Source organism: Onychostruthus taczanowskii, unplaced genomic scaffold (assembly GCF_017590055.1).
Source record: "Onychostruthus taczanowskii isolate IOZ18803 unplaced genomic scaffold, ASM1759005v1 scaffold77, whole genome shotgun sequence".
Lineage (NCBI taxonomy): Eukaryota > Metazoa > Chordata > Aves > Passeriformes > Passeridae > Onychostruthus > Onychostruthus taczanowskii.
Genome location: NW_024505561.1, coordinates 2373836 through 2393523, shown reverse-complemented (window position 1 = coordinate 2393523; position 19688 = coordinate 2373836). Strand labels below are relative to the sequence as shown.

The 19688-nt window shown below is 39.8% G+C and overlaps 1 protein-coding gene across 1 annotated transcript in view; it reads right to left on the bottom strand.

Annotated features, from left to right (window-relative positions):
* GPC6 (glypican 6) overlaps positions 1 to 19688 on the bottom strand; it is a 716537-nt gene that overhangs the window by 5047 nt on the left and 691802 nt on the right. The window contains 1 exon segment of the mRNA XM_041423396.1: positions 4812 to 4948. Coding sequence (XP_041279330.1) covers positions 4812 to 4948 — 137 coding nt within the window.

Here is a 19688-nt window from a genome sequence, read left to right as displayed (position 1 = left end):
GTCTTTTGGCACATCATAGCCAAGTACCACAAAGCCTATTTAAAACCACTTCTCTTTTCCTCCTCATATTTTTTTTAATAACCTGTTAATGTTCCATAGTGTCTGCTTCCTTTTCAAGTCTAAAAATGATTGATGAATCTTTCAAGTCACATATATAAGCCTGTAGAATTGACATCCCACCCCCACTCCCAATTAAAAAAAAAAAAAAAAGAAAAAGATGAAAAAAAGGAGAAATCTGATTTTTAAAAAGAATCTGTCTTTAAGGGCAACATTCTCCATACTTTGCTGCCACAGCAGCTGCTTACAGTACAACTGGGGCATGCCACCTAGGCAGTACTGGAGTTATTCCAGGTGCACAGGATTGTAGGCAATAGAATACAAAATACAGCAGAGGCTTACTCAGGCTGGGCTGGGTTTAGCCAGTCACATCTGGTCCAGAAAGATAAGTTCAGTGGAAAATTGGCTTGTTTGGCTAACTAGTTCACCTCAGCTGATTCTGTTTGCTCAGGAGGTAATCCCCATAGGATATTTTCAGTCTGGATTTTCCCCTCCATCTCGGAGAAAACCTTGAGCAGACACAAGGAGAGGAAGAAAATGCTTCACTGCCAGTTGAAATTGGTCTCCCTCCTTGTTTTTTGTTTTTTTTTTTTTTTTTTTTTTTTTTTTTTTAAGATATAAAAATAAACTAGAGCCATCAATTGAAATTAGGCAGTTTTCACACTTAGTGAGAAGTGGTTTATTCCCCCTTTCACTAGTGGTGCTGAACAGTTATCTATGCCTACATCCAGCTAAAGGACACTCAACTCATTGTCACTGCAAGCTTTGCTGGACAGCAGTGAGCAACTTTCTCAGGGCAAACACTGACCTGCTGAGTCTTTCTTCCCACTGAATTTCACCAGAAATTAAAAGCTCTCTGCCACAGAAGTAGACACTCCCACATGTGTGGCAGGAGAAGAAGAGAATGTCAGAACAGCTGAGAATCTATCCTGTGTTTGCTTTGGTGACATACCTTGTAGTTTTGAGCTAGATATTGAAAATTATAGCGTTAATTTTTCCTTTTATTTATTCCCCTTCTCTATGTTTTTTTCTGTTTGTTTTATTTTTCTGTCTCGTATATCCTTCTATTTCTTCTTCTGCTTGGAGGAGTGATAGGTTCCTTATGGAAAGGAATGCAAGTATCATCTATTCCATGGATTACAGCTTCTCAGAGCTAAGACATGTTAGTAAGTCTATAGCCCTGGTGAGCTTGAGCACCAGGATGATAGTTCATGAGCACAATCTCTCAGATGCTTTGGTTGGAATGAGCTGTCTGAGTTGGTTGGAGCAATTCAAGGTTATTCTCCTGAACATCAGAGGGTTCCAGATTTGGTTGCTGTTCTTACTTCAGAAGAAGTCATATATTCAAGGACTATATATATATATATATATATATATATATATATAGTTGGTTTAAGTCCTAAAGCCTGATTTTCCATCATTCTTGGGAAAATTTCTTAATTCTGAAGAATTAGTGAAGATGCCATCAGCTGTTGTTAAGAATTTAATTGCATGTAGGGAGGGAGGTAAATTTTCAAAGTTTGATCTTAATGTTGTTTTTTAGATCCTAAATAGCTTTCAGAAATCTGTCTCTGCACATCTGGTAGAAGATGTTAATTCTTTAAACATAAAATTATGTTCACGTTCTTTTGTGAATACAAATTTGATGGAGAAATCCTGCTGGGCATCTCTCTAAAGGCACTTTGTCTGAAGTAGCTATTATTATTATCTTTAATAATATGGATTTTTCAAAAAAAGAGATTCATCCATCTAATAAATATTTTCCTATTTCCACAGCACTTGGTTTCTACGTGATGTGACCTGATTAAAACCATTATTTGTACAGGATCAGCAACAAGCCAAGTGCACCCTTCCAGAACACCAAATGGATGACTCTGTTACGCCATGATTACTTGTGATTTGGCGACCTTCAGTTGGTGACCTGGTGTCACTGTAAATTAATCATGGCAGCAAAGTGATATTTAGGGAGTGTAATAACCACAAATGACCTTGGTGTAATGCCTCTCTCAGGAGAAAGCCAAGCTCTCATTCTCTGTGATCTCAGGTTTGTAACTCTCTTCCCCTGCAAAAGCAGCATCAAAAGGTGATGTGTAAAGTGAAACATAAGGCATAATATCCATCTGGCAATTCCAAGTTTCTAATTCTTTATTCCAGAACAGGATTTGTTTAAAACCCCAGCAATAATTTCCTTTCCCAATGGTTGCCAACACCATGCTGTCTTCTTACTTACAGCATTAATGTCTAGGAAGAGAGGAGGTGGCTAAGTTTCTTTTTTTTCTATCACAGGTTTTGTCATATTCTCTGGAATTCAACATGCAGCTCCTCATGTAGCACAGGGGTGCTTATGACAGCTTATGACAGTGAACACACAGACACAGACACAGACACAGACACAGACACAGACACACACGAATATATATGTATATATATATGAATACTGGCCAGATTTTGCTATGCTCATTCTTGTGAGCTAGTATTTGATATCAGATACTAATCAGTCTGATCAAGGAAACCTTAATGTTTTTCTGCTGCAGTAAAAGTATTTGTTCACCAGCCAAGAGGTGATTTTGCGTTTAAAGCTAGTTATTTTCAATATTGTTTTTAATACTATTTCATATACAGCCATGGCATTCTGGGGTGTTTCTCTGATTTATTACCATTGCCTCCACCTGAAGCATTTATTGAATTCTGTTACTAAGACCATGACTACACATTTCCTTTGTGAATGGATATTAAACAGAAACTGGGCAGAGAAGCAGTGGCTGGACTTGCTGAAATGGTATCTTCAGGTGATATTTTGAAGCTGTCACTCTACATCCAGTGAAACATCTGTGCTCAATTACCAAGGAGATTATTAACAGAGGACTGCTCAGCTCTCTCCAGAACATTAATCTCAGAAGGCATAATGAAGAAACCCAGGCTTCTCATAAGATAAATTCTGCAAAAGATGGGTGAAAAGCTGTATGCATAAAATGTACCTCCTTAACTCCCAACAAATGTGGAAGCTGTGCCAAACCCTTCAGTGCAGGAGCAGAAGAGAGCTGCCAAGTATTTGCCAGATGTGGTACACACACCAGTGTTAAGTACGATACCAGGAGGAATAGATAGATATTAAGGGATTTGACTGCTCTTTTGCAGAAAGAGCAGCATATATCTCTTACTGATGCATGCACCCTGATGTGGCTCATGGCATTTAGCTGGCATGCCTTGAAATTCTGCTTAACTGCTGGCAGTGCACAGGCCTGAGCTCATGCCTTTCAAAGCTTGATAACAAGAAAGGATAAAATAGACAAAGAGAAACCACACATTTTTGTTTCTCTTTTCACACCGTTCCTTTATGATGAGTCCTGTAATAGCCAGACACTCCTCCTAGTACTTCTCTGAATCCCCAAGGGCTTTCTCTGGATCTGGGGCTTAGCAACTAAGCAGTGGCTCATGTTTTGGACAGATTTGTTCACATGCATCCATAAGTGGATTCAAGGGGCTAACAGTATCCCAAACAGCCCCCTCCTCCTGTCTGTAAAATGAATTCCTTTGAAGGCTATGTAGTAAGGCTAGGAAAAAATGGTGTGCATTCAGTGTGAAACATCCTCCTGCAAACTGTGCTCCTTATCAAAATGATCAGATGATGACATGGTGAAGTGGGTGCAACCTAATTATGCAGCTGTCGATCCATACACCCATTTAAAATGACACTGAGCAAGTTTCTAAGTTTTTTCCCTATGTTGTCTTATTTTCACTGTTTTTATATTTTACATGCTTGTCTCATGTTTTTCTATTGTTTGTTTAACTGGTTGGTTGTTTTTTTGTTTTTGGCTCATTTTTACATTCTGTCTTCATAGGTATCTTCAGGTAAAAGGAAAATAAAGATTCCAGTCCCTGAGTGCCAGAATGTGTCACTTCTCTGGAGATTCAGCTGTCACCAGACACTCAAACCTCCCCACTTCCCATGTCTACCCAAAAGCACAAGATACTGCTGCACACTTAAACCATGCCCCTGGCATGGTCCCTGAGCCAATTCCTCCCCCTCTCAGCAGGGATAATCAGTCCTCTCCTCTGTCAGCTGATGAATCCACATTGGGACTTTTGAAGACACCTGCTCATCTGCTGGCTCCTGCTCTGCTGCAGCCAGGGCCAAGTAAATTTCAAAATTAAAACTCACAGAATACTCATCACAAACATGGGCAGATGATCACAGTTATCTCTGAAGAAGTAACATAAGGTCAAATCTTTATACAAGATAAGTAGGAGTTCTAGATTTATTCTCTGGTGGTGATTTTTCATTTTTTGCACACCCCGCCCCCCCCCCCCCCCCCCCCCCCCCCCAAGTAAATAGCCCTAAGCTTTGCCAGCCAATAGCAAGTAGAGTTGAAATTCCAATTTCTGTTTCATCCCAGTATGGTATCCCGAGAGTGCAATTGCTTCACAAGCTGTCAGTCCCAACACAGGGATGCTAAATGGACCTAAAGAGCTTTTTGAAATCTCAGTATAAATTATCCTTCTGGAGCTGAACCAATGCACATTTTCTCCCTTCGCATGCTGACCCTCTGTGCACATTTACCCTGGCTCACACTCTGGCTTTAATGGCATTCTGACAATAAGAAATCTTGGCTACAAGCAGCGTGTGGACAATGACTTGTTCTCCCCATTTCTGTTTCACCCTCACAAACAATTTTGTGAAATACCCCGTTTCATGAATGCTTCAGGCCAGATGGGGATTTGGACCGGGAGGGGTGGAGAGGGGTCCACCTCACCTCGCCTTGGTGTGGCCATTCCAGCAGTCCTCCTCGACGGACGGACCCGCTGTCACTCGCTCATCCTTGCAGATTGTGTAGGGCAATGTTGACCAGAACTTTTTAGAGAGCTTTAGCTTTTCTTTAATGTCTGTTACCTGATTAAGAGACAATGAGAGGGAAAACAGATTAAAAAACATCAGTCACACTAATGATAATGTTAAACAATACATTGCATAAATTTGTAATGGTGATGATGGTGAAGGTTAAAAAAGCTAAAGGTGCTAAAACTCAGTTTCCTTATGTTTAAAAACAAGACACCCAGCATTTGAGTTCAGAACATACAACAATCAAAGTCACCTTTTTCCACAGGCAAAACATTAATAAAAGCATGTTGCATCTTGCGCTTCCTAGTTTCTGTTTATCTAAGATTTTCTAAATATACACCTTTTTAAGAATTAATATGCCTCACAGTCTGCTGAATGTGAATTCAGTTAAATAGTGTACATCAGATAAACCCACCAGCTTGGTCATGCCTTAGAAAAATATTATATAGACAGCTACATGTGCAGGTTCTAAAAAAATGGTGCAGTGCTGAGCTGATGTTGAACTGATTTAAGATACACGGGCTGAATACATTGCAGTACATTTGGATCTCAGTTACAGTGAGAAGTCATGCAGAGACTATATTCATCTTTGCTATTATGTGTAGCTCAATATCTGTAGCTGAATACAGAATCCACATGCAAGAAATATTGGGACAGTATTGAAACAATTTCTTTACCTTATAAATTCCTTGAACAAGAATTTAATTTGGCATGATTCAGGTGGCAAGCAGGAACAAACTGAATTTCCAGCATCAACTTAATAAATAAATGCTCTGACTAAAATTTTATCAGTTCTTGTTTTGTGTATGGTATACTACAGTGGAGAAATCTACAAGAAAAGATAGAAAAACAACAAAGGACAGACTACAAAGGATGAATGCTGCCAGTGTGGGTCTTATGGAAACAGATGCATTTCACATTAAGTTGTAATAGGATTTAGGGGAGCTTGTTGAATAGCTTTTAAAGGAAATCACTAAGCTTTGTTCTTTAAAAAGCAAGAAATAAAAGCTCTCCATTCCTCCATTCAATTTTGAGGTTGTCTTTTAGTTTGTTGAGGTACAATATTGTACTCAGCTATTTATCTCTTTTATCTTTTTCCTCAGGACATGATAGCCCTCCTCACAAATGGCCTATGCTGCTTTGCCATGCTTAAACTCTGCGGAATGTCACTATATAAGCCAGGAGATAGAAACAGCTGAGGATGTTATTTCAGAAGCACTGTTTGAATTTTCATCCACAAGAAATAAGTAGGACAGTATTTTTCTGTATGGGTTGTTGACGGTGTTTCTTGCCATGATAGACATCTTATAAATCTCTTCACACCCCTTGCCAAGCCCTAGTTGCTTTGTTTTCACATGAGATACTACTGGCATTTGCAAGCCTTTAAAGTCTCAATAGGGGAGCCCTGTCAAGCCAAAAAATAAATTCCAGTTTACGGGCTGTGAGTAAGGCTTTGGCAGAAGTGGAGATGGTCTCAGGGTGCCTGGCCTGTCTGATGTCTTTGGTCCACAGGACCAGAGTTTTTGGGGAGATAGCAATCCCTCTTCTTCCCTTTCTGCCCATGCTGAGGGTAAAAACCTCAAGGTCTCTACTGGGGTACAAGCAGTGTACCCCAGTACTGTACTGGGTCTCTCACACTGTGCAAGCAACTCAGTTAAACTGCCCATTGTTCATGGTGTGTAAATTCCTGCTAGGACACAGTGAGAATAGAGGAATTCTGTAGAAAGTGTAAGGAATAAAGATTATAGGGAGGAGGATCCATTAATATAAGTTTGCTGAACACGAAAGTCAAAGGGATAGATTTTCTTATTATTGCTTTTGCCTGGATGACTATTTACACAAGTAATCTGATTGATATTGGCTGTGAGTAGTTAGCTTTCAGAGCAGTAACTTCATTGCTTGCTGGAAGTTATGCAAAGCTATTCAAAACTCATATGATTGGAGTTACATTCAGATTTTGCTCATATTCCAATTAGAGCTGGTGCTCTAGGACTTGCAGACTTCTGTTTTCAACAAGTGATTTAACACCTATTGGAAAGTGATTTTCCCCCCAGCCCTTCTTAGGGCTGTAATTTCGGGTAGAAGCCTTTCCTTTTCATAGAAGCCAGTAAAAGGATGGAGAGAGATTGTCACAGCTCACATGTTGCACATGCTCTCCAGATACTCCCTGAAAATCAAAATAAGGACTCCCATTCCCCAGTCTCTTCTGAAGATATTAAATGGTATCTGCATACTCTATATTAGATAACAAATCATTAAACTTCTTAATGGATTTTCTTTTTAATTTGTGTTAAGGAGGTACACCTGATAAAGTAAGATGGTCTTACTTTACTCAGGATCGTTGGTAAATGACAACTAATTAAATCTTAGAGGCATCCTCCTGAGGCGTTATTCCCATTTTGGAGCCTGGGGGGAAGCAGACATTGGCATGACTCACAAAAGGCAGCAATAGTAAAAATTACTACAGCTTAGGGAAATGTTGCCATTTACAGCCTCTAAAGATGCCTTCGATTCAGGTGCATTTTAAAATTTTTTATGTCCTTCGGATATTTCCCTTCACAGCTATCTCCCACCTCACACCTTCTTATTGCTTTATTTCACCATGGAGATTTACACAACTTGGTGGACTCAAGTCTCTGGAGTCTTGCCATTTCCTGCTGTCTGACCAGACCTCTGTTAATCCTCAGTTTTTGGCACTGGAGTTTGCACATCTGTCTAACTGGTTCCTTGAACCTCATCCTGAAACTTTCTGGAAGTGCCGTGTGGTGTCTGGTGGCTTTGCTAAAGGAATTCTGAACACTGATTGATTCACCTCCTATTTTAGGAAGTAGCTTGATGGCCATTTCTGTGAGATGAATATTTGGGCAGGAAATGACTTTGGAGTACTTTTAATGTAAATTTAAATGCAGAACAGAATTAGGAGATGTAATGCCTGCCATGACATGTTAAACTTTTGCCTGTGGATTTCAGAGGCTTCAGTTCTGGGATCTTGTCAAGCATGACCACAGAAATTCTCTTATTAGTCCCCATGGTTACACATGTTCCTCTGTACATTGTTTTGATCGCCACCAGCATTTAAAAGCTATGTAACAGATGTATAGACCCTTGAAAATGAGATAGAACCCACTAAGGACTCAGTTAACATTGCTTGCTTGTGATTTATGAAGTCAGACTACTCTATTCCCTAGTGACCTGTGGCCTTGTAAATGATTCCTGGGTATTTCCTATTCTTTGAATTAAAGATTAACCTTCAAGCTTGGTTAGACTTCTGTGGAAACATTTAAATATGAGACACATGCAGTTTTGATATTTTACATACTTTCTTTCCACTTGCTCTAGCAGAGATTTATAGGGATTAAGACAGCTGGATATCTTTGGCTGTAGCTAGCTTGATTTTCCCTAGTTATCTTCCTGACATAGCCCTGATACTATATTGAAATATCCTTTTTTCCAGCTACTTTGGAGGTATGAAACTTTCTCTGAATCACAATACTTTTTCATAAGAAAAAAGATATTGCGAGAAACACGCAAAAAGTAAAATTTTTAATTTATTGGGGACATAAAAAATGGATATTAAAATAGCCTTGTCTTGATCTATAATTGTGAACAGAAGAAAGGCATTAATGTGTAAGTGAGAAAAGTTAAGTATTTGCATAATTTGCAAAGAAAAACTCATATCCAGAGTTACAGTAATTGTTTAGCTCCACACCCTACACTGAGAAACACAGTTTATTTTGTATTTCTGCCACTGACTTCTTACACAAACAAGTCAGTCACATATGCCATGCAATTCCTCAGGAGAACTCGGAAGGGGCACCCATGAGCTCAGTTCCAGGCCTATCAGCATGGGCTCAGTTAAGGTAAATAAAGCTGACCTATGTTTCTGTCTTTACTCACCTTGCATGCCAAAGTCATGAAGTGATCTAAAAGCAAGCCCATCACTTTAGTAGGAATCAGATCCTAGCATTCCTTGTTTTACTTCAGGACATTTGGATAAAATGAGAATTCAAAGTAAGTTTTGAATATACCATGTAAAAATAAAAGTGTGCTGAATATCAGTTTCACTTTCATAAGGCATGAAAGATTGCAGAAAGGCCCTTGCTTGTGAATGAGGCAGACAATTGCCAATGGAATCATTTTGGCTTAATTTCTGATGGAAGAATGCATGTTTGGCAATATGATCAAAAGTAATTGGGGACAAAAAGCAAATTTTAAATGTGGAGTCCCTAAAATAAATTTTTTTAAAGTAAATTCCCTTTTTTTTTCTTTTTGTTATATTCTGTCAAATCTTCCCCTGCCGAGACCATCTCATATTCCTTCCAGATTTATCATCCCCACCCATATAATTCTAGACTATCACAAGATGCTAAAATTGTGTTCAAAGATGGCACACATATCTGACATAGGTTCAATGCAATAAATGAAATAAAATAATATGGGTTTTTACGTTAAGAAGAAATGTTTCCCATTAACCTCTTTCTTCTTCCTGATGTTTTTTGAATTGCATTTTTTCTTGTTTATTCTGCAATTTGGAAAGATTTTCCTTTTGAAGTGAAAGCAGAATATTCAGCTTGCCTTTCTGTCAACACCTTCTCCTTGTGGATGCTCAGAGATGTCTTGATGCAACATGCATTCTGAATTAAGCCTTTATGACCTGGAAAAATGTACAAATCTTTCTGGTTGTTCACTAGAAGTTGCTTCTCTGGGGTACCAGGGTGCCAGCCCAGATGTTTTCTGTGGGTTGTATGTGGCAGCAAAGACACTTGGCAGATGTTTCAAGTGGCTGCTTGTGATGGGGTGCTGTGATTTCAGGGACTTCAGGCCACGTATGTAAAGCATATTCTAACAGTGTGTCACACTGACAGAACAGCTACAGACATCGAGTGCAAAGAGGTCTGACATTTTGTTTCAGAGAGCAGACATGAAAGCAGCCATCACGAGCCATGTTCGTGTCTATTCAATTTCTTTAATCACAGACTCCTTTGCCCTTTCATTCACAAGCAACGTATAACTAATGCCACTTCTTCATGCTACATTGTTTTCCAGTGAAAAACCAGACAAGCTTTTTGTTTGCTCTGCCCTGGAACTAAGACACCCAGCCACACACTCAGCACCCTTGCTGTCTTTATTAAAAATAATGTAGACCTTGTGTAATGGTGGGCAGCTGGATAATGGATTTGTGGATATGGTGCTTGAGTACCTGAGCTGCATGTGGAATTGTGAGAGGCATGCCCTTCATCATGGGCATGGCCAGGTAGGAAGAACAAACAGTTCACCATTTCATTTGTGTTCTGCCATACCAGCAGAAAACTGCACCAGGCTTTCATACATCGATTTATGTCCATTAGGGATTTAACCTGAAAGCATTCTAAGACTAACAGCCAGCAATTTGTTTAAAAGGACTAGGCTAGCAAGCACATATTGTATACTGTTTCTAACTAAGTTGTTATGTTTATATGTCTGCTGCACCTGTGTGTCACAGTCAGGGCAAGAATCATATGTCACAAGCAGCATAGTATAGGACAGCTTGGTATTTTAACTGACACACAGTTTTCCTTGAAAAATGGGCTTAATGAAAAGCAGTTCACTAAGTTTTAGGGACTGTCCCCCAAGAAAGATATGTCTCCTGTGTGTCCTTTGTTACTTCTCTCATCTTCATATAGATATTGTGGAGGCACTAGCCATTTATGTATGAGCAACTGAAGCAGGCTCCCTCTATTCTCACCCAGCAATTTAGCTAAACAGGATCTCTCTCAGACATTTTATTAAAGGCACCTTCATTTCTCCACTGATTAGATGTAGGGAGCTTAGGCGCACATTTTTGTTTAGAACGGCTCATTAGGTGCCCAAAATTTCAATGCACACTAGGCACCTCAGTGAGGGTGACTTTCTTCGATTATAAAACAAGCGAGGCAGAACTTTATTTGCTCTATATGGAAATTTTTCTTTTCATACATTATACATTTCCATACTTTCTCACAAAATAAATTTAAATGCCAAGCAGTTGCCAAACCACCATGCACTTGACGGCGGATTATTTTCAGCTTTTTAAAAAGTGAGGCATGTGCCACATGGACTCAGCAGGATTTGAGCATCACGTTGCCCCAGCTGCCAGGGAGCACACTGGATTTGGGGGGCCCTCGAGATGGCAGTGTTGCTCAGTCTTGATGCTGCTGCCAGCCTCCCTCAGCACACCCGCTGTGTTTCCCAGAGAATAAGACCCGTAGATTGTTCCGCTGAATATAAAACTGACAACCCTGTTATTTTAAACTCGAAAGTGACAGGCTGTTATTTTAATGAGGTCTGCCAGTGCCAAGGTTAACCAAAGCTTTATTTTCCCTACAAAACATTAAGGCTGTGGTTCTAAAAAGGGGGCTGTGAAATTTTATGGTTATTGATACTTTCTCAGGGCAGAGAAGTTTTGAGAATTTCACCCAGGTCTTCTTGCTCAACAAATGCTTTTTGTTTTCCACAGGTGTTTTTTTTTTTTGCCCCCTGACTTTGTGACTTGAAATGGTCTGGAGCTTTACCAATAACTGCCTGCTTGTGATTCATGTTTCTGAATCTGCAGAAAAGCAGATGACAGCTCTTCTGATCAAGAACTAATGCAGAATTCCAGTTATAAAGCACAAATGAGTGCCTGGGTAATTTGTGAAATAAAACAAATGAGCCAGGTGACTTTACAAAGCAAGACTTTTCTCATCAGAGTATTTGAAAGTAAAACGAAAGGATTTTTTGTTGTCATTGTCTCTGACAGCTATCGCCTCTCTGACAAGAAAAAAGTTAAGGCCTTTAATAACAGTAAAGAATAGCTATTAACCTTACTGAATTCTCAGAATAACACATGTATAATTTCAGAGAGTTAGGGTGCATTCAGCTTCCACACTAATACTCCTACACTTATGTATCTACATTCATGTCACAATCCCCAGAAACCAACACAGACTCACTCAAGTTTCTAGTGCCGTTTGAGACACCTGCAGGGATCTGGGCAAGTCTCCTGTAACTTGTGATTTATATGTGACCACCCAGGGTGCTGTCTTGGATGACCTAACTGAATTTTGTTTCATTGAGCTTTGACTTGAAACAGGCATTTTAAAACAATCCAGGTTGCCTACTGCATGTTTTTCAGGAAAATAATTTGCGGGTCTGCGTGAGAGCTGACATTATCTCGCAGAAGGCTCCTTGCCATCTGTGGCCCAGAAATGCTGGTGTGTCACGCCGCAGGTTTGCTGGCTCCAGGGGCAGGTGCTATGGCTCGTGCAGGGGCTAGACAGTCACTGCTCAGAGCTGACAGCCTTGTGCTTCAAAAGAGTACAAGCAAACAGGCATGTGCCTTTGGCATTGCTACCTTTCTGAGTCTTAACTCCCACCTGGGAATCCTACCTTCAGCAGTCTCCACAGCCCTGCAGAGAGTGCAACGTTGTCTCACATCATCAAATGGACCTTTCCATTTTAATAAAACACTGACATTTTTGCTTACAGGCTGGTAAAGCCTGACACAAAACTCCTGCCACGTTCAACATTAATCTTGGCTGGGGAGAGATGAAAGGGCAGAAATCTGTCCAATGGTGGAGCAACCTGGCCCAAATATCATTTCCATAAATGTGTCCTCCTTTCCACAAATGCGTCCATTTAAACACTACACTTTGACTCCCAGTAAATCAAAACATTGCTTTTGGAAGGTAGAAGGTACTGGAAACATCCGTGCCCTGGAATGGAAATCTGTAGGACCTGAAGCAGCTTTCCCTTTCCCTGCAATACCTAGGAGCAGCGCTAAAAAAGCTGGTCTATAAATCTGATTCAAGCAAATCCAAAGCACTCGGAGGAATCAGCTTTTTATTGCAGATAAGTATTAAAGTAGCAACAGAAATATGTTGGAATCTTAAAGATAAAATGCCAGAGGCTTTTCTGTGGCAAGGCTAAGCCGTTAAGCACTGATTCTTTCTGAACAATCCTTCATCTCTCCAAGCAAAAATGTTAATAGCTAATGTAAACAAATATTAATAGAGTATTTCAAGCTAACATAGACTTTAATTTGTCCTGGAAATGTTTATCTGGTACCTGAAGTGGCTGTTTCTTCTCTTAAAACTCAAGGGTTTAAAAGAAACTGCCTGTGTTACAGCAGAAAAATAGTTGAAGCCTCCTAAGAGCTGTGAGAAGTGTACGATTTCAAAGGGCAGCAAGAGCTGGATATGTCCTTTCATTACAGAGCAAGGATAATTGTACTTCATACTTGAAGTAGCCTTACATTTAACTTCACTTCTTCTAGTAGTTACTTCTTGACATATCTCCTTTGCTTTCCAAACTGAAGAAGTTCTCAGAGGACTCTCATTGATTCAAAGCCAAACTTTTCAGGCTCTGTTATCTCAGGGGATCCCCAGGTCCCACAGACTCAGCCCGAGGGAGAGCAGCTGCAGAGAGCAAGGCATTAGAACAGTAGAGTGCTCTTCTCCACATCATAATCTAGATTTATATATTCCCATTATTGATGTTCTATGGGAACACCCCAAACTTACAGCCGTACCATGCAAACTCCTGCTTGTTCTAACATCACAATTTATTCCATCCAAATAATGCCTGGTAGATTTGCCTCCCCTAACTCTTCTAGTTGCCAGTCATTCTCTTCTGGAGGTGGAGCTTTGTTTCAATGGCCTGGATATTTTCCTTCTGGATTATTTTAATCCAAATACATACAAATCCACATTGTTACAAGTAGTGAATATATACAGTCAGGAAAAAATGAAAAGTCAGCATAGAGGCTATGTGATGTTGCAATTGCTCATTGTAGTGATATGTAGTTTTGTATTTTTTTTTTTTTTTTGCCAAATTTTTTTTTCCAGACTCTCCAAGGAAGATGCCACAATTTCATTTTCAGAGTTGTTTCAGGGATGAGAAAGATATCAACAACTTGGTGTTAAATCACATGCAATATAAATTGTTAAAACATCTATGTGAAAATCACAAAATATTGAGAATGAAAAAGGTAATGTTTTCAGAGACACAAAGTTATGTAAAAAGATATTTCTAGCAGGATGAGTAAGCTCAGCAGGGAAAGTGCTTATCAGGAAAACAATCAGAGTCAGAGAGAGCCTGGTAGTGTCAATCTGCTGTGTCAATATACTAATGGCTTTCACTGCCTTCCCACTGAGCAGGGGAGCTGAGGTGGACTTGCACTCTCTTGTCCTTTCAAGATAGGGTTAAGTACCCCAATTACCGGATCCTCACAGAACAACTGCATGCAGCTTCCTCAGGGCTGCCAGGGACCCAGGCAGATGCAGACAGGAGATGGAGAGGTTGGGTGTGGGTCCAGCTACTGCCGGTGCTAAGAATCACTCCAAGAGAGGGACAAAATTTAAGTCCAGATTGAAGTATAGCAAAATAACGGGGTGTTCTCATAAGATTTTATCCTAAATCAGCAAAAATCTTATGAGACTAATCAATTCCCTGTTTTCTGCCATGGCTGGGTAGAAAGTCATGAATTTAGATATTCTTTCAAAACTGGTGCTCAATCTACTCCTGAATCAGGAAATGGACCCCTTCTTTGGTTCTCTTTGAAGCAGATATGTATATCTGGAGTCCTCAGTGTGAGCCCTGTGACTTGGTGAGCAGTATGAATTCAAGGTGCACAGCTCACCTCTGCCATAAATTCAATACACTGCAAAACCATTTGTGAAATCTAATCTGGCCAATTTAAAGAGCAAACACTGATGGATAAGAATGAGCACAGTTTCCAGCACTTGAAGCATACTGTGTGAATTTGAATGAGCTCTCTGTCCCAAAGAGTTTTTATCCCAAATAGAAAAATGAAGAGAAGAAAGGAACATCCCATATAGATGAAAAAATAATCATATACTAAGCAAATTACTTGAAATCAGAGAGTCACTGGATAAGCAAAGCATTCCCCTACATCTCTAGTACCTTCCTTACAATGAAAACTCTATTTTCCCTTCTTGAATTCTGCATCAGGTAAAAAGTCTCCCCACTTCTCCCAACACGTCTGCCTAACAGCAGTGATAATATAGCACAATTCAGGCTATATTAAATCAAGCAGGTAAACACAGCATGCAAGTAGGCTTGGTGTTGCTGCTTGAGTATCTGTTGTGGCTCTTGGGCCACAACAGGTACTCCATCTCCCTGCCACCACAAGCATGCTGCTGGCAACAGGGAACTCTGTGTCACCACACTGCTGAGGGGGACACACAACTTTCTGGATGCTGCCAAGGGAAGAGGCCCGAGTCAAGAAGAAGCTGTGAATGTAAACTTGATTTTGTTATTTTTTTTCTTTCCACCTTTTTGTGCTTGCACCTTCCCCTTCCCTTTAGTGCAAATGCAAGAGGCCCCAGCGTCACAGAGGCTGTAGGGGGAAGACAGGCTGCATGGTTCCGCTGGGACAGGGATGCTGTCGCTGGGATATTTCCAAATACAAATAGAAAACGGGAATGCATCTCTTCTGCATCTTCTGCTGTGGGCTGTGAGGGCAGGGTGGGTGGTGAAAGGAAAGCTACAGGACTCAAAGCAATCAATTTGCAATGGATATCTAGTGAGTCACTTCACAAAGAGCAGTAAAATATTCTTGTCTCATTCTCCCCTCGAAGCCCAGGCAATCCCGCCTGTTCTTCACAGCTGTCTCTGAGAACAAACAGGTACAGCCGAGCTGCAGAGCTGCCTGTAGCTGGCAGACAGCCTCCTGACAGTTACTGCTCCTGATGGAAGCAAGTAGTTGGACAGAAGATGGATGCTTGCTCCTCGCACACAGGAGCTTAAAAGCAGCCCAGCTTCTGTGCCAGCCAGGCAGCTGTGCACTGGTTATTTGTTCGGCTTTTTTTTTTTAAGTGTCTGCCCCACCTTTGTCTGCTGATGCTTTTCAGCATCAGCAGGCGTTTGGGGATCATGGTCAGGAGTCTATCATAAAAATAACGACATTATAAAAGTAACGAGTGCTGCGGTTTATTTGCCTCCAAAATCTAGAAGCTTTGAAATCCACGTTTCAGGGAGTTTAGTAATAGTCACAAAACCTGGAAATTTAGATGTGTTTTACTATAAGAGTGGAGACTGCAGATTTTAAGAAAAGCAGTGTCAGAGGATTGGGAGTGAAAAATCTAGAAAATTTGCAATTTTGTCTACAAAAATAACTCTGGAGTTCTTCACAGTGTAGAAAAAACTCAAAATGGAAAAAAAAGAATATACACCCTAACAAACTGTAGTGTCATAAGGGAGCTAAAGATAATAATAGAAACATTCACATTTTCTGTCTATTTTAGTTATTTTCCAGTCAGGAGCTCTTCAGCAGACAGAAGAGATTACTCTCACTGAGTCAAAGCTACCATTGACACTGAATGCATAAAATATAGGCCACTGCCTGAAGAATATTTTCAAGATCCCATAAGGATTTTGAGCTTCACAAACTCTCACTTCTTATCCTCTTAATTGGAGTATTTCAAGAATGTCATTTGAAAAGCTGGGATTTGGTGACTTGGAGTAGTAAAGGATCAGGAAGGTAGTGGCACAATGTAGAAGGATCCTAGTTACCCTCTGTAGGAGCCAATACAAGTATGTGAGGAAAGGCCAAACCTTGCCATCTCTGAACTACCTGTGAGAGTAGAGACACAAACTTGACAGAAAAGAAATATGATTTTTGGCAAGGGACAGGGAAAATTTTCCCTTCTAAAATATTTTCCTCAAAGGGCTCAGAGCAGTTTGAGAAGTTAAACTATAAGGAAAAATTATGAGGATACACCTAAAGTAAAAAACTCACTTAATTGTTTTAAGTATCAAATCATTCCACGGTGGGGATTATGTTATGATTTATAACACATTTTTGAGTCACTGCAAATTTATTTCAGTACTTCCTTGAAAATTCCCTGACAGTAATTTATGCAGGCCAAAGTCATATTCTGTCAGATGTCTCAAACTATCATAGATCATCTGTCCATCAAAGCCACATCTACCCTGTGTAGACACAGGGAATTTGAAAAAGAAAAAAAGCCCAGAAAAAATATAATAGAGGAACAGAAATATTTCATAATGAATAAGATAACACTTGGGATAAAAAAGGAAAGAAACAGATGAAAATGGGTTTCAGTTCCACTGCTATTCACTGCTCTTACATTTTTGCATACAAGAACAGCAGTTTCCTAGAGGGGACCTGGTGTTTGTGGAGGAAAGGGAGCAAATGCACAATTGCTTTCAAATGTACAAATGCTCAGAGAGGAGTGGCTTGAAAAATTTAAAATCCCTGTAGAAAGAAACAGCCCAGCACCAGTTTTTCTTTATTTAATTGCTATGTATAACGGAATAAAGAACAAGAAGCAAATGCGGTGTTCAGGGGAAAAAAGAAAAGGAAAATTATTAGCATGCCTTTTATTCTGCACTGTTAACATCTTGCTGTTGTGTAAAAAGATTGCCACAAGGAAGAACAAGAAGCAGGAGAAGTACAGAATTCTAATTGAATTTTCCATGCTAAACAAAATACCAAGATGATTGCTCATTCATTTGGCATTCCTGCTCTCCCTGAGTCAGCACTCTGAATGGCAACATCCATCTGGACCTGACCTATGGGTCATTTGCCAGCAGAGCAAACAGTTGTTGACTACCCTGCCCTAAATATCAAGCAAGCAGTTTCATTCTCTCTGGTTCACATCTTGAGCCACAAATGGGCACACATGAGGAGGGGAAGTTATTCAGCAGCTATGAGAAGAGGCGATGAGGGTCAAAATATTTTTTGTCACAGTGGTAATAACTTGCACTGGAATGTAATGAAAAATTCATTACTTCTTATTTTATTGGAATATTTTTTTTTGCTTTTGATTTTTCAATTTTATCTCTATCTCATTTTCTTCTTCCTTTGTGCAGCACACCTGTCTCAGTTGCCTCTGTCTGTCCTGTGTGGTTGGGGTAACTTGGAGGTTGTGGTCTGGTAATCAGCTCCCAGGGTTGTGATAGCTCCAGCTTTGGTCTGTGAACACCTGAGGGGAACATGAGTGAACCCTTGCAGGCATGAGAGGAGGCTTAAGAGACTCTTCCTTGGCACCCCACACTACAGATCTGCCAGTGTGAGCATAGCTAAAGGGCAGGAGATTTGTTGGGTCAAAGCATGTAGAGCTGTGCAATGTAGACATGGGCTCCTGTTGGGCTGTTTTACCAAGCACACCCATTTTTTAGGACCAGCAGATCATTCCATGTGTGTACATATTCATATACTCCCCTGTACTTAACAACTGCTGCACGCTGAAGTCATCTAAATCAGATACTACAAGAAAAATTATAATTCCATCCAGTCTTCATAACCCGATTTCCTTTCCCAGAAACCAGGAATTACAAAAATTTTGGGAGGTGTATACTTGGAGGTGGTGTCAAGCCAGAGGTGTTAGATGCCCAGTGTGAGCATCCAGAGCAGATGGATGCTATTGTTTAGCCTTTTCCTGTGAAGGTTGTGTGAGGCAACTCACTTTTAGGTATGTCAAGTCAGCATGCAAGAGGTTAAAGCATATTAAACAAAGTTTCAAAAAACTTTCCCTAGAAACTAAAGTTGCCTGTAGTCATAGAGCAGATGTACTTCTTTGGAGCAGCTATAAATCCTTTGAGTACCCTAATAAATACACTGCACATTCATTGGAACAACGTGCCCAATGGATTTAAACTGCATCTTATCACTTTTTCCTGAAAATAATTATCACACCTATTAGAGGCTATATTTGGGATTTTTACCCTTATACATATATCTGCTTTCCTCTCTCTAGACAGATATTTTGCCATGAAGGATGTGTGCATTTGCAGCCTGATTTTCTCCCCAAAGAGCAGAAATAACCCTATGACTATACACTGGGGCACTGCTTACAGTTAAATCAAGGTGCCCTTGAATATGGCTGGAAGCTACAGGCACTGAAAATCCTACTTTTAAACTCTTCCAGGAGCAACGCAAACCTTAGTGCACAAAATACATTTTCTGTCTGTTTTCATATCAATCCATTGGATGATCATGCTGTAATAATGAAAAAGTAGTTGAACAAGAATTTCAGAGCAGCGTAATCTTGGTGATATTTCTGTTAACTGCTTTTCCAAAATATTTTGTTGGTCACAGCTGCTACTTTTGAATGACTCTCTGAGAATCATCTTCACTGCAAAACAAAACCCAATGAAAGCTCTGTACTTCAATATTTTTAAAGGCTTGACAAGCTAGATTCAGTGATGCTGCCTAGCCTATGGATTCAGATTCTTGGGACAGTTTGTAGATGATTTAATATTTCCTTCTAAATCAGACAACAGTCAGGTATCAGTGCTAGGATCTTTATTTTTCTCTGAAATTCAAAAGCAATTAAATAGAAAACATAAAAAAAAAAAAAAAAGACAACAGAAAAAAACCAGATTGAACAACCTCCCATAAGGATAGCACAGATTTATGAAAAATACACAGAATATCCCTACCAAAAAGAGAAACAAGATGTTATAATACTAGGGATGGGGCAAAAAATGCACAGGGCCAGTTCAAGTGAGTCCAGCAGGCAAACTGTAAATAAATTCAATTACAAAAAGAAAGATGTGCCTGATAACTCTAGGAACAGAATTAAAAATTCCTTTTGATGAATGTACAGTGGATATTTGTAATCCTATGCAATGAAGAACAAAATTATTTTTTTCAGACTAAATTCATAGCATGCTGAAATAATTCTTCCTTGCATTAATTTGACTCCAAACACCAAGAGTTGGTCTTGCTTGAATATGATGAATGGTAGCTTCCATTACAGCTCAGACCAATGTTATTTTCAACATAAACATAATCTTCCCAATA